Source organism: Phaenicophaeus curvirostris, chromosome 2 (genome assembly GCF_032191515.1).
Source record: "Phaenicophaeus curvirostris isolate KB17595 chromosome 2, BPBGC_Pcur_1.0, whole genome shotgun sequence".
Lineage (NCBI taxonomy): Eukaryota > Metazoa > Chordata > Aves > Cuculiformes > Cuculidae > Phaenicophaeus > Phaenicophaeus curvirostris.
Genome location: NC_091393.1, coordinates 79,185,512 through 79,199,199, shown reverse-complemented (window position 1 = coordinate 79,199,199; position 13,688 = coordinate 79,185,512). Strand labels below are relative to the sequence as shown.

The following is a 13,688-nucleotide window of genomic DNA, read 5'->3' as shown; positions in this document are numbered from 1 at the left end:
GGGCAATATTAACTCTATCTACCAATACTGGTAAAAAATTATAGCACATTTTCCCCTGGAAGGATTTTGCAAAGGGCTAGCTAATGCAAAGTAATTATACTTCAGTAAACTCACACCTCCTTAGCTTTGAGGAAAGGTTCAGATATGCTTAGCACCATGTAGCTGATGTTGTACTCAATAACTCAACTCATCAATTTTTGTGCAAAACACCACTAAGAAAAGCAGCAACTATATATTATCCTGGAGTGGTTTAAAAACATCTATTTACTTATCCAAATAAAAGGACAGAAAAAGTTTCCTCCTGCAATAAAAGAGGGGGTTTAAAAAGAGGAAAAAAAGGAGCTTTTAAATGAAACCTATGTGACCTATACGATATATAAACATTCTTTCCAGTTAGATAGAAGTTTATTAGTTAAATAAAAGAAGTTTGTCATTTAAATAAAAAGTATTAACAGCATTCATTTCTCTTGTGTGATGTTTCCAAGCTGATAAACATGACAGAATTGAACTTTGAAGACTTGAATGGTTTGAATGAAAACAATCTAACCATTTCATTGTTAGCTGATATCTCTTCTAACCTCATTTGAGATACAGCCATGAGAGTGAAATCTTGTTTACAAGAACATGAACCAAAAAGGAAGGTACTGCAAATATTTTTGGCAACACATATTCACCAGAGTATTTATACTAGACATGCACACACAGTTATCTTGAAGGCTTTTTGGCTGCTTTCCAAATGCACAACTGGAAAGGCAAAATAATATTATGTAACTTAGGTCACTAATTGCATAGCACATTTGTCAAATTACAAATAGCCCGCATACAAAGTGGCAGTTGAGCTGAAAATTATGCAAGCAACTTTTAGCCTAATATGTGTTTTACAGACCATTAATCAAATAATTCCTAACAACAAATGCGTAAATCAAATCAGCTGATGACTAAATGAAGGAACGGGCTAAATAGTTTTTTTAAAGAAAACAAGTTCTTTCCTCACTTCATATGTTCACTCCATGTGATTTGCCACTTGAAAAAGCTTACACTTGACATCCTGGCACGTATCATTACCTCTGGAAAAACCATGTGCTTACAATATAATTAACAGTACCACAACAAAATCTTTGCAGAGAAAATATTCTATTATGCTACAGAGTGAAACGGATTGGGAGGGGAAGCAACAGCACAAAGATTACAATTATCTGAGCTTGATAATAACTATCACATACTGGTACAAATGCATTTCAGACACATCTATAGATTATTTTGTACTGGCTCATGCTCTGAACTGGGGAATATTATGTGATACACTGCTGTACACATAGCTTTAATGCTTGTCATTTGATGTTGATCTGTTAGAAAACAATGATGCCACATAACTTTCTAAAGATATTAATGACATATCAAACTCACAGTATCACTCTTCATTCGATCCACCAGTCTTCTAACCTGTGCAGGAACATCCCTAAATATAAAAGAAAAATAAAATCATGAAAGTAAAATAATAAACATAAAAAAGGAATCCTGCATAGGCAGCAAAGAAAAGAAGGGAGCTGATTAATGGTATTCCCTCACATAATGGCTTAAGAAACCTAGGAATTTTCCAATTTTCAGTGAGAGGTATGATATCTTAAAAAAGTCTAAGCTACCAATGCACTTTGCTTATTCCCAGCATCAGGCAGATGCTGTTGAGACATGTATCACTAAAGGATCCCTGCATGTATCAAGCCACTGAGGCATGTCTCACAATAAGTGTTCCCAAGACAAAAAGGTATGATATGAATGCCACTGAAGACTGAGCATAGCAGTCTCTAGGTAATTTCCAGCTCTGCCACAGACTGACCGTAAACAATTCACAATTTTCTCTGTCTTAGTTTCTCTACACAATCTCTTGGTCCTGCTGGTTTGAATACACCTCCTGTAAAATGGAGGTATTTTTTCTCTGCCTCACAATAGGGATGTGAAGCTTTCTAAGTAGGGCTTGTGAAGTACTTTGGGCTTCTTGGTTGAAAATGCTAGAGAAAGAATTGCTTGTGCTGCTAATTTATTTGACATAGGTCAGAAACCTTGCAAAATCTCCCCTTCCTTTCTTGGCCTTCAATCTGGAGCTAAAGAAATACTTTTTGGCTTGCCTATCAGTCTTATTGCACTCCTGCCAACGTCCAGGGTTTGGGTCTTTTTTAGCTAGAACTGAGTTTTAAAGAAAAATCCACTTTCTATAAAAATTAAAAGAGTTTTCCACTTACTCTGCACAATCGCCTGCCACAGCTTGGTTGAGTGCAGCATTATCTGTAGTCTCCTTTCCAGTGCCAATAGAATACCCTATCAGAGATGGGTTGAACTCACGAAGAATGTCTGCAGAAAGAGATAGCACCCTAAAAATCTGCTTACTTCACCAGGTAACAGATGAGGTTATTAAGATTAGACCTTAGTAAAAGACCATTAAAAAAAGATTTAAGAGATACCCGTCAAAAATTAACCTTTAAGTATAATATACATGGAGATTTGTCACCACACAACTATTTACTTGCCTTCAAGATTTCTGAATTTCACAAATTCAGGTATCTCATGACCCAACTTATCACCTTGGCTAGAAATGCCACTTTGCCTGGTAAGCAAGGCTCAGTAACCCTACGTTCAGTAAGGAGGCTCTCATGCTATCATACTTTCATTGCAGATGGACTGGAATAAAATCTTTTAGCCTAATTTCCCCAGATGTATTAACTTCAAAGACTTAGAATTCTCTTCTAGATCTTAGGTTACAAATCAGCCTTACAAACACCCCAGATCTAAAATGTTCCGACCTCTAAAAAGCATGTAAAATCTAGTCTTGTAACATGATTCTGCTTCTACCTAAATCAACTTTCCCACACAGTCAAAGTAGTTTATTTAAACCTATAGTCTAAGATCTTTGATCCATCCAGCACATTTTGGACAGAACTCTAACCAAAGGAAGAATACTGAAACAATCAAACCCCTAGGATAACAAAATATTCATAATCACGAATAGCAAATTACAGCCTGTTTTTTATGCAACTTTTACTCAGCACTGGACACTGAATATAAAGGGATTAGCTCTGTCATGCTACAAATTGCAAATCTTTCTTCAAGCCTTCTTTTATAACACCTGTTTTAATAAACAGCTCCAGATATTTATCAAGTTTATGGTAAAAGGCACTTACTTGCTAATGTCGTGACTGTGCTTATGTTCTCATTGCCTCCAACACTATTAAAAAGAAAGAACAAGAGAAAAAGTGTTCCCAGACATGATAGACTTGGTAAGGCAGTGGATTAAGTATGAGAGCTCCACCTTATGGGGTTCCTACGCACGTTCCCCGGTGGTTGTACTAAGTCAAAGCAAGCTCTTTGTGTGCATACCGATGGGGTCAAGAAATTACAGACTCTGTCATAATCATAATAATTACATTAAAAGCCCTGTACACTAGCCACTCTTTCAATTCTTTCATGTGTTTTGGCATATGTTCAAACCTAGCTGAAAGAAATGAGAAAAGCTACCATCTTCGCTATCGTCCCCATTAAAGTATTTATTACTTCCATTTTCACTTAACAAATCCTTGTATCCATAACAACAAGTTCTAAAAGAAGATATTTCAGAGAGACAAATATATTCAATACCTTTCCCCTCCATTTCACTCAACTGGAAGAGTACTACAAGACTGGTAAAATTCACCATCTGTCTGAGTGTTTGTTACCCTCCTTCGTGCTGTGGAGAATGCTAGCATACTTTTCACTCTAAATGTCAGTAGAATATTATTAAAGATCAAATCTAAAAAGCTGGACTTTCAACACTTCTATAGCATCCCTTTAATTTGGAATAGAGTATTTTTGATTGTTCTAGTACCGATTTAAACCTCCTACATAGAGGCAGTGGCTCAGATGGGTGAAAAATGTTGAACAGAATATCAGCCTGACAGGTTTGGTGTTAAGGAATATGGTTGCAGAACAAAAAATGACATGATTGCCTTTCTTCAGAGTGGCTTTTTGACCTGTTTAATAAAATGCTGCATATGTAAATGTCTGTACTGACTCATAATCGATAAACTGTTCTGCACATTCTAAGCAATACTGGGAAAAGGTCATAGAATCATAGAATCACCAAGTTGGAAGAGACCCACTGGATCATCAAGTCCAAACATTCCTATCAAACACTAAACCATTCCCCTCAGCACCTCGTCCTCCCATGCCTTAAACACCTCCAGGGAAGGTGACTCAATCACCTCCCTGGGCAGCCTGTTCCAGTGCCCAATGACCCTTTCTGTGAAAAACTTTTTCCTAATGTTCAGCCTACACTGTGTATGAAAGAGCATCATCAAAAAGATCCCATTCTGACTTTTTGTAGATCACTGGTTTTAAGACACAAATGGATGACATGGGCCACAGTGAGGGAGAGCAGGCAGGATATAGAAAGAGGAGGTACAGAAATGCAGAATGTGCAAGTGGTGCAATGCCACCGGGCTCCAAAAGTCCCCTTTGCAATTAGCTACAACCATGAAAGGATAAAAGGGCTGTGTTAAGAAGGACTCATTTTTCATCTGTGTATCCAGGCGTAATCCAGCCATGCTGCATCATACTCTAGATAGATACTAGTTTGGGTATTTTATCAGGAGCAACAGCACAACCATGCACCTCAATGCAAATCATAAAGTCAAATTTACTCACCACAAGCCTCTGGTTGCTACAAAAACAACTATACATATCAAAATGCAAGAAAATCTTTTCCCCTCACTAGGGGCAGGAAATTTCTGGGACTCACCTCCAAGAAAGACCTCGGTATTGAGTCAGGACATCCAGGACATTATGGGGTTTAGATGCTGCCCCATTACCTGCCTGGAAAAAGAAGAGAAGTGGAGTTCACCTTCAAAATAAGAAGTGCTTCAGTAACTAGTTCTCTGTCTGATCTTAGTGAAAATAATTAAAGAGTATATTAATAAAGCAAGCTACATCATCTTCCCAAAATATAACAGCTTCTTGTTCTCAAGAGGATCAAAGGCTGAGGGTATTTTAACTCTGCTTCATTGAATCACCCTCTTCTATCATCACCTTGATTAAATCAAGTAGGAAAAATTTTTGAGAATGTTCAAAATATTCATGTAATTCTAAAATCACATAAAGAATAAATAAGATAGCAATAGTCCTGAATAAATAATTTATTATAATGTTCCTCACATTAAAAAGTGGTATGGTGATTTTACATTTTTCTTTCCCCAGTTTCCCCAAGAAAGGAGACTGAAATTTTAATATTGTAATTAGCACAGAAAACATAAGAAACATTAATTATGATATCAGCAGCAAAGTAGTTGCCACAGTCTGGAGAACCACAGCTAGCCTAGGCGTAACGAGTTTCTATAGATCCAGGAATAGTGTTAAAAAAATTCTCAAGATAAGTTACAGTTAACACACTTGATGATCTATCACAATCTTACTCAAATATTTAGTTAGTATAAATGGAGATGGCTTTATAGGCTTTGGTATAATCAGATATATATTTATCATATCATATCACATATGTACCCACATATACAGAATAAGCTGCAGAATGTGTTCTTTCTATTTATGCTGCCTGCTAATATCTTTGAAGACCAATATACTGGGAGACATATAGAACCATTATAGAAAAGTAATTATTGCAAGGATGGTTTTGCTGCTGTGCAATCTGATCTTGTAGTTCTTCTTCATGTGGCATTCTTGTGGATTTTAAATGGGCATTGTGCACTCATATCAGACTCACGTCTGATTATCAGTCAGACAAGGTGGAGTATGAAAAGAATATGTGAAAAATGTGTGTGACTTAGTAAGGTGTAACTCTGTATTCTTTTCCTCAGGTTAAAAATTCAGAAAGCTTTTTCATTACTTGCTTTTACAATGGTTATCCAGTGGTGTTTACTTACTGTGAGTGAATCTCCCAAGGCAGCAATCACTTGAATATCTGCTGGTTTCAAATTATGAACTAATAAATAAAAAATAAAAAGTAATATAAGGGAAGTGGGAAAGAAAGAAAACTTTGAATTATGTTTATCAGAAGTTTTCCTTAAAATAAGCATAAGGCATTGCAAAGACAGTATTTTAATATTCGTAACAGCATGAGCAAAGAATGACAGAAAATGACAGACATCAAATCAGAAATGATTCTTGGTACCACAGCTGGGCATTAGCTACAGCGACAAACGAGGCAGTAAGATTTCCGTCTTGCATCTGTGCTTACTCAAATTCCTTTTAACCAGTGGAAACAACTGAAAAGCAGGTACAGATCCATTGCCAGCACAGGGTAGAAGTTTTGGGACCATCACACTAAGACAAAAGCCACCCAAGGATAGGATTACTTGTGGCTTTTTACACCCCAGACTGCACTGACAAGTGCCTCTTCTCCATACTTCACACTATACTCTGGCTCTCTTAATTAACTGCATTTCAAATTAAGCTTCTCTTTAGAGAAAGTACACAACGGTATCTTACTTATAATGAAGCCACCTAAGGGAACTTGGTAGCAGTCCTCAGGAACTCCCACTCTGTCAAATCCTGACTGGCATGGGTGCCTGGAGAAGTCTCAAGCTGCTCTGAGGCCTCTGCCTGAAGGAGCTGGGGTAATAGGCAGCTCTATCATCCCTGCCACTGGAATATCCACCTGTCTCCTGCCTTTTCCACTGTCACTTCTTTGTACATGGAAGGTCCAGTTGCATAAGCTTTCACTGCCCTTGAGGGAGAACTTGCATCTTGCTATACAACTACATATGTTGTTCCAAAAAGGACCTTAAAAAACAGTCAGTGGAGTATTTTCTCATTGTGTTTGCTCCCCCCTGTACTCAGTGCTGGTGAGGCCATGCCTCAAATACTGTGTTGAGGTTTGGGCCCCTCACTCCAAGAAGGATGCTGAGCTGCTGGAGTGTATCCAAAGAAGGGCAATCAAGTTGGTGAAGGGTCCAAAGCACGAGTCTCACGAGAAGCAGCTGAGGGAACTGAGGCAGTTAAGTCTGGAGAAGAGGAGGCTGAGGGGAGACCTTATTGCTCTCCACTGCTACCTGAAAGGAGGTTGCAGTGAGGTGGGTGTTGGTTTCTTCTTCCAAGTAATAGGACAACAGGATGAGAGGGCATGTCCTCAACTTGTACCAGGGGAGGCTCAAACCAGATATTAGAAAAAATTTCTTCACTGGAAGGGAATTTCTTCACTAGGGAAGTAGTTGAGTCACCATCCCTGGAGGTATTTAAAAGATGTGTATACATGGTGTATGGCTTAGAGGACTTGGCCATGTCAGGTTTACAGTTAGACTCAATGATGTTAAAGGTCTTTTCCAACCTAAATGATTCTGTGATTTTGAGTGCACTGCTTCAAAAAAAAGCATACCTTTTCTAACCCAACCAAATTCTTATCCCCCTTCTATCATCAAATGAAGTAGCTCTACAATAAAATTGCAAAGGACTGTACCTGAAACTGGAACTGTATCAGAAGGATCCCGGTCAAAACAGGGAATATTTGTTCCGTAAATCCTCTCCTGTAAAGACAGATGAGGCAAGATTTCACATCAGACTCGCAGTACTCTGGTCATGAGAAACCATTCATGTCTCAGAATATTAAAGTAATACACTTCCCACATACTTTGAAAACATTTACCCAGCTCAGCCAGTCCTCAGGCTGTGCTTACAACTGCCCTTTGAAACAAAGCACAAGCTCAGTCTGCTGCAAAATCCATGTCAGTGCAGCACAGTTTGTGCTTACCAGTGGGACCAGTTCTTTCAGACTTGCCATGCTGTGTTCAGCTATGCAACATTTTGTGGACCCATACTTCAAGCTAGGTGAGCTCATATCTTTTTGCCAAAGATTGCTTGAACACCCATGGAATATACCAGCACAAACCCATACCTTTACCAGCAGGACACGAGCCTGCATTCCCTGCATGCAGCCGGGATTTGCCCTCCTAGCACTTTTGAGTTGCAGCCTACTGACAGAAATACCCGCAAGGTGTGAGGTTTTTGGGTTTTCTTGGTTTTGGGGTTTTTTTGGTATTGTTTGTTTGTTTTACTTTTTAGTAAAGCAACCACCAAGCAAAATAAAACCCAACACAAACCCAAAACAGTCTTGCTTCTTGTTTCCTACACCATAAATTCTACCAAAAATCAGAGTGATAGGTATGATTGTGCCCCATCCAGAGACTGGAAAGGGACAGCTGTCTGCAGGGACAACTCTCTGTGGGGACATTGAGAGGCTCCCCACATAGAGTTTTCCTAGATCCTGAGCAACTAAAAAAGCAGATGGTATTATATTAAAATAAGAGGACAAATGTGTGTTACTTTTCTATACAAGCCATTTCCACTGCAGATGTGGTCTAGACACTGTGTTCTGGGGCATGAAAATGGGCATTATCACCTCTCTCTGCAGCTGACTGCGAGCACCAAGCTCTGCTCAGAACTGGAGTACCATGACTGAAAAAAAAAACCCACATGGCTGCTTATCTCCACACGACTAATTTGCAACTGTCTCACAAAAAAAAAGGAAAAATTAAATTCCATCATTCTTCAGTTTTACCGGAAAATGAAATCAAGTCAGACCCACACAGTGGTGTCATGGTGATCTGATCTAGTTTCCTCAACAGTAGGACTAAAGGGCCTCACTTTCACTGCTGTCTTGTCCCAGGGAAATTAATATTGTTATGCAGATATGTAAAACAGGTTCTTAACAGTGAAAGCAAGACTTCAGGCTGGCTGAACACATCTACCTAAAATCATACTCCACAAAATCTACCAAGCAGAAAATGTGCTATTAAGCATCTGACTATTTTGTCACACATGGAAGTGAAGAGCTGGTTTTTTTTATTTAGTTTTCCCAGGTAGCATTGTTTAATTAGGATATAACACACTCTCACCCAGCTGCCTCACTCCCTACTCAGTCCATATGACTCCCATTCCCTACCTGAGATGTCTCTTTGGTGTTTGTTGTCTCCAGGGAAGATGAGTAGTTACTATTTCTATACGTGAACAAATATGGATTCTCCTGCAGAATGAAGAGAGTGTGTTTACCAGCGCTAGTGGAAACATGGTCAGCTGATATTAAAGTCTTCTGTCTGGAATTTCCTAGAGCAAAAAATCTTTACAGTATGAATCTTTGAGTGAACATAGCACTAGTGAAGTAAACCAGGTTAGACCTGAAAATTAAGCTCTGATATGCTCTAGGCACAGCACCACCTCCTGCCTTAAACCTAACATCAAACGAAACACATGATTCAATTTCTTTGATGTTTTAATTTATTTTCAGTGAAGCTTTTGGATACCAGTAATGTTTTATCACTATCAAATTATTGAAGCCAGAGCTTAAGTGCAAAAATATTGAAGAACCTGTTCTTTGAAAGAAAGATGATCAGACCCTAAAGATACTACTGGGCTAGTGACAGCTCCAGGGACTAAAAGAGTTACTCACAGTGAAGTGAAATCACAGAAAAGATAAATTGTGTAAAATACATGGATTCATTTGTTGCTGACACAGATTTCAATACTGATAAAGCACCCCTGATAACTGCAAGTAATAAATTAAGATGAGCTAATTATATTTTGAATAAAAAAATCTGACAGAGTAAGATGTTTTAACTAAATTTTGTCAAAATTTCTTGTTTTCCAAGTTTCGTCTTTATAAAATAAAGAGCTTATGTCGATGAACTTGAAGAACATTGAATTTTTAACAGTGCAGTATCTAAAGTAAGCACAGGTTCCCAAGGACTTCAGAAGACAACAGTATTTGAATAACCTTTTACCTGAGATGGACACTGGACCTTAAGCACTTTTGTGAAATTGTAAGGCTGCTTCTGTCCGACTGGCTCCATCTGGAAAGGGATGAGACAGAGAAATTGTACACAACCTATATGGGGGAGAGAAGGGAGAGCAGAAGCAACTCAAAGGCTCTAGTGCTTGGAGTTTTCCATCAGGTCCACATATATATTTATCACAAGCAAACCATTTTTTAAATATTCACCTATATATAATATAACACACATATACCTAGAAAAGCAAGGAACTGAAAACAAGGTCTCTCACATGATCAGACTGTCATCCCATCATTGTTAAAACAATCATCAACACACATTAATTCCACTCTTGGGAACATCGACCCTGTAAGTGTTTTTCCCATAAGGCACTAATCTCATACCACAACATTCAACTGCTTGCAATCAAGTTGCTATTTACTAGATCAGTCACAGTAACTGTAGATATTTCTAGAAAACCATAGCGTAGACCACCCTCACAAAGAGGTCTCCCCCTGTAAGGTATGCAATTTAAACTTTACTGCAATTTGCAAGCCAGTTTTACTTCCCAAGTGGGCTGGGTATGAGAAAGCAAAGGGTGGGTTGCTACAGCTCTACTGTAACAACAACATGCACCAGTCTGTCCATCCTCCCAGGCCTCATCCACATATTTTTTTGTCTTCTCCCATGCTGTGAAACTGTGCTCACAAACACTTGAAAAATGCATGCTTGGGAGTTTACAGTTTATAGTTTTCATATAAAACTATAAAGAAACATAGAGGCTTTTGTGCGGGATGAAGAGCAACTGTGAGTAGACTGAAACTTTGAAGCAAAAATGGTATTACTGAAACTCCCAGGAAAATGCAGCTTTGACTCAGTTGGTGTATACTCAAGGCTTGGATGAGTCCATCTTGCTTCACCTCAGAAGCAGAAAGTACAAAATCATTAATACAAATGGAAAATTAAAGCTCTTCCACGTTGCATTAACTTTTTTCGTTCTATTCTATGGATGCTATTTTTATGTACTCTCTCTGCCACAAATTAATTTTGCAGCAGAGTTAGAAACGTGGAATATAACCCATTAAGATCACACACCAATCACTGGGTAGCTGTAGCTCTGCAATAAAAAGCTTAGTAATTTATTCCACCTTCCAGAACTGTTTCCTTACCTATATTTTTCATACAAGTTAATCAAGACTACAGCTCTGCAGAGAGACTTGATAATATTTATATCTGTTGGCCTTCTTCTAACAATATAGAGAGGGGATTGTTGTCAATGAAAACTATAGAATTATTCAAAACTCAGTGCTGACAGCACAAAGGGGTAAATAACACAAACAATCACTTCACCTGTTCAGGCACTTTGCTGCATGCTAATTAAATTGCAATGACACCCAGAGGATGTGACCACTGGTTTAGATTCATCAGTGAATATCTCCTCAGTGTGCACCACCAGCAGCAGCAGCTGCCAGAAGCAGATGACTACATAAGAGACATACATTATATAAGAAACAGGATTGAAGGGACTTGAAAATACAGCAATAATAGGCTTGACATCATTAATACGCTCTGGGCAGGAACGTTATATTCTGTTTCAGTTGTTCCATCAATGAAAATAATGGGAAAATTTAGAGAAACAGGGAAGAGATTTACAGAGCAAGATATTCTTTCAAAGAATCATTTGAAGAAACAGAGTCTGTGCTTTTTTTTGAGAGCAAGATAGGAATAAAAGGAACATCCCTGAAACACACAAAATAATGAAGTTCAGAGAAAAGATACATTGGGAGCTGGTCCATTCCCATGCTCCTAGGACAAAATAAAGTAGCCATTTAACGACATCATTAAAAGAAAATATTCTTCCAGCACAGAATGATCCAACAGACTATGAGACAACAGTGATATTTCTTAGCTAGGAATGAATTTCAAACAAGTATTAGACACTCGTATGTTTTGGGAGCTGGCTGATGAGAACAAATTTCTCCAGGAGGCAATTAATTCCAGATGGCTCAGAGATACTGTTCTCCCAGCAAAGACCAACAATTCCCACGCAGCAGAGCTGCGAGGTCCTGGTCAGGAAATTGGGCACCAAGTCTGCATTCTGGTCAGCCAAAACCTCCCCCAAATTCTAGCACATCTATCAGGCAGGCTGGTTAGTGTGCAGGACTGCTCCTGGAACACAGCAGCTTCTCAGTCAGTGTAAAGCCCTGACCACAGCTGAAAGGCACAGGCAGCCTCCTGCCAGTGCTGTTCCCTTTTGGGTTCTTGCCTGGTTTCAGTTTCTCTCTTTTTTGCAGGGTAGGCTTTCTGTGATCTTTTCTACTACACAAAAGAATGGCAAAAACAAGAGCAAGAGCTTCTTGTCTATGTTCTTCTCATGCATGAAAGGAGTTTTGCCCCCAAATATATTTCCAGAGGCAAAACTGTAGGCATTTGCCAAAACTAACCAATGAGACTCTCTGTGGTAAACATCAAAGCGATCCAAATAAACAACCAACCTCTCTCAGCTTTTTCTAGTTACTCAATGTAACTTGCTCACTATTCTCTGATGTGCTTAGTGTATGAATAACATTGCTCCTAGATAGCTAGAAATGTTTTCATAAAATATCCAGCTATGCCTAGGACAAGTCCTTAGCATCTGCTAACTCAGCTTCTTCTCAGCGAGACTGAAGTGCATTCAACTGCCAATCATCAATAGATTTTCAAGGTTTTGCCCTTTGGCCAATAAGCAGGTAATTATTCCAAGAAAGAAGTACTAAGCCTCAAAACAAGGAAAGGGCAGCCTGCCAGACAGCGGGAGGAGAGAAACTGCACTTCTCGGGCGCCTCCTCATTCTGCTGTGTTTGCTGCTCAACAAGTCATGATCTTGATTTCCTGTCAGTTCCCAATAACTGCACAGTGACTTGGTTTGTTTCTTTTTTAAAGCAGTCAGCACAAACGATTATCTGGACTTCCCAGTAGAACTAGAGTGACTTTTGCCAGACGAGGACACCTGCCAGTGCTTTTCACACTGAAAGCATCTTTCATATCACCTGCTTTTACATCATGGTAGAATAACATGACAGGAAGACAAGGAGCCCACCCAGAGAGGTGCCTTTCTCCTGATTGCCAGCAGTGCTAAGAAAATTCCACTAAATCAAAGATGAGGCAGAAAAACAGAGGGGAAAAGGAGTTGTGAAAGAAACAGTATCATTCCTGTAGTCTATCTTCAAACCAGTAGCAAGATGTGGTTTTGCTACATTTTGCTCTTCGTCCAGATCACTTAGGCTGTGATCTTCACTTAGAAGAACCACCTCACACTGAAGAAAAACACCAAAATAAGGCAAAGCTGGTATTGTTCTACTTTATGACAACTCCTTGGTTCTGCTGGCTTCCCAGCACTCTCATTGCCTGAGACTGGGTAGCTGCCTCTAACACAGTCCTCCTTAAAAGTCACATTTCATTTTGCTCATATTTTTTCACCTCTGTGTGAAAAAAATGTTTCCACAAAATGCTTCCAGCAGTTAAAGTGACAAGAATAGAGTAACATGTCAAAGAATGGAATGCTCAAGGACAGACACCAGGAGGTAAAATAAAGTCTGTGCAGAAAAGTGGGAAACAGACAGAAAAATGAAACAGAGGTAAAAAGGAAGACTCTTCTGCTGGCAGAAGCTTTAAAGAAAAAAAAAATCCCCTGAAGGGATAGAAGGTATTTTTTGCAAACTAAGTGTAAGTATTTGAAAGGGCAGGAAAGGGAAATCAGTATGGAGTTAACTGAGTATGTTTACATGAGTTATTACATTTCAGAAGAAAAGTCTCCTTCTACAGAGCCTGGGTTTGGATGAGGCAATGCAGTTGTTTCAGAATGGGGATGTTACTATCCCAGCTTCTCATAAAAACTATCAAAGATGTGTAGTATTGGAATTTTGCATAAGCTGAAATCTAAAAAGTCAGACAGTAAGAAACCACAGG

At 38.9% G+C, this 13,688-nt stretch overlaps 1 protein-coding gene across 1 annotated transcript in view; it reads right to left on the bottom strand.

Annotated features, from left to right (window-relative positions):
• The window catches only part of PLB1 (phospholipase B1), a 91,070-nt gene that overhangs the window by 51,153 nt on the left and 26,229 nt on the right, over positions 1 to 13,688 (bottom strand). Inside the window, exons 15-22 of the mRNA XM_069852615.1 lie at positions 9,753 to 9,821; positions 8,918 to 8,998; positions 7,436 to 7,502; positions 5,904 to 5,962; positions 4,769 to 4,842; positions 3,177 to 3,220; positions 2,241 to 2,349; positions 1,408 to 1,459 (exon numbers count right to left, since the gene is read on the bottom strand). Of these exons, the coding sequence (XP_069708716.1) occupies positions 1,408 to 1,459; positions 2,241 to 2,349; positions 3,177 to 3,220; positions 4,769 to 4,842; positions 5,904 to 5,962; positions 7,436 to 7,502; positions 8,918 to 8,998; positions 9,753 to 9,821 (555 nt within the window). The remainder of the gene's footprint in view (positions 1 to 1,407; positions 1,460 to 2,240; positions 2,350 to 3,176; positions 3,221 to 4,768; positions 4,843 to 5,903; positions 5,963 to 7,435; positions 7,503 to 8,917; positions 8,999 to 9,752; positions 9,822 to 13,688) is intronic.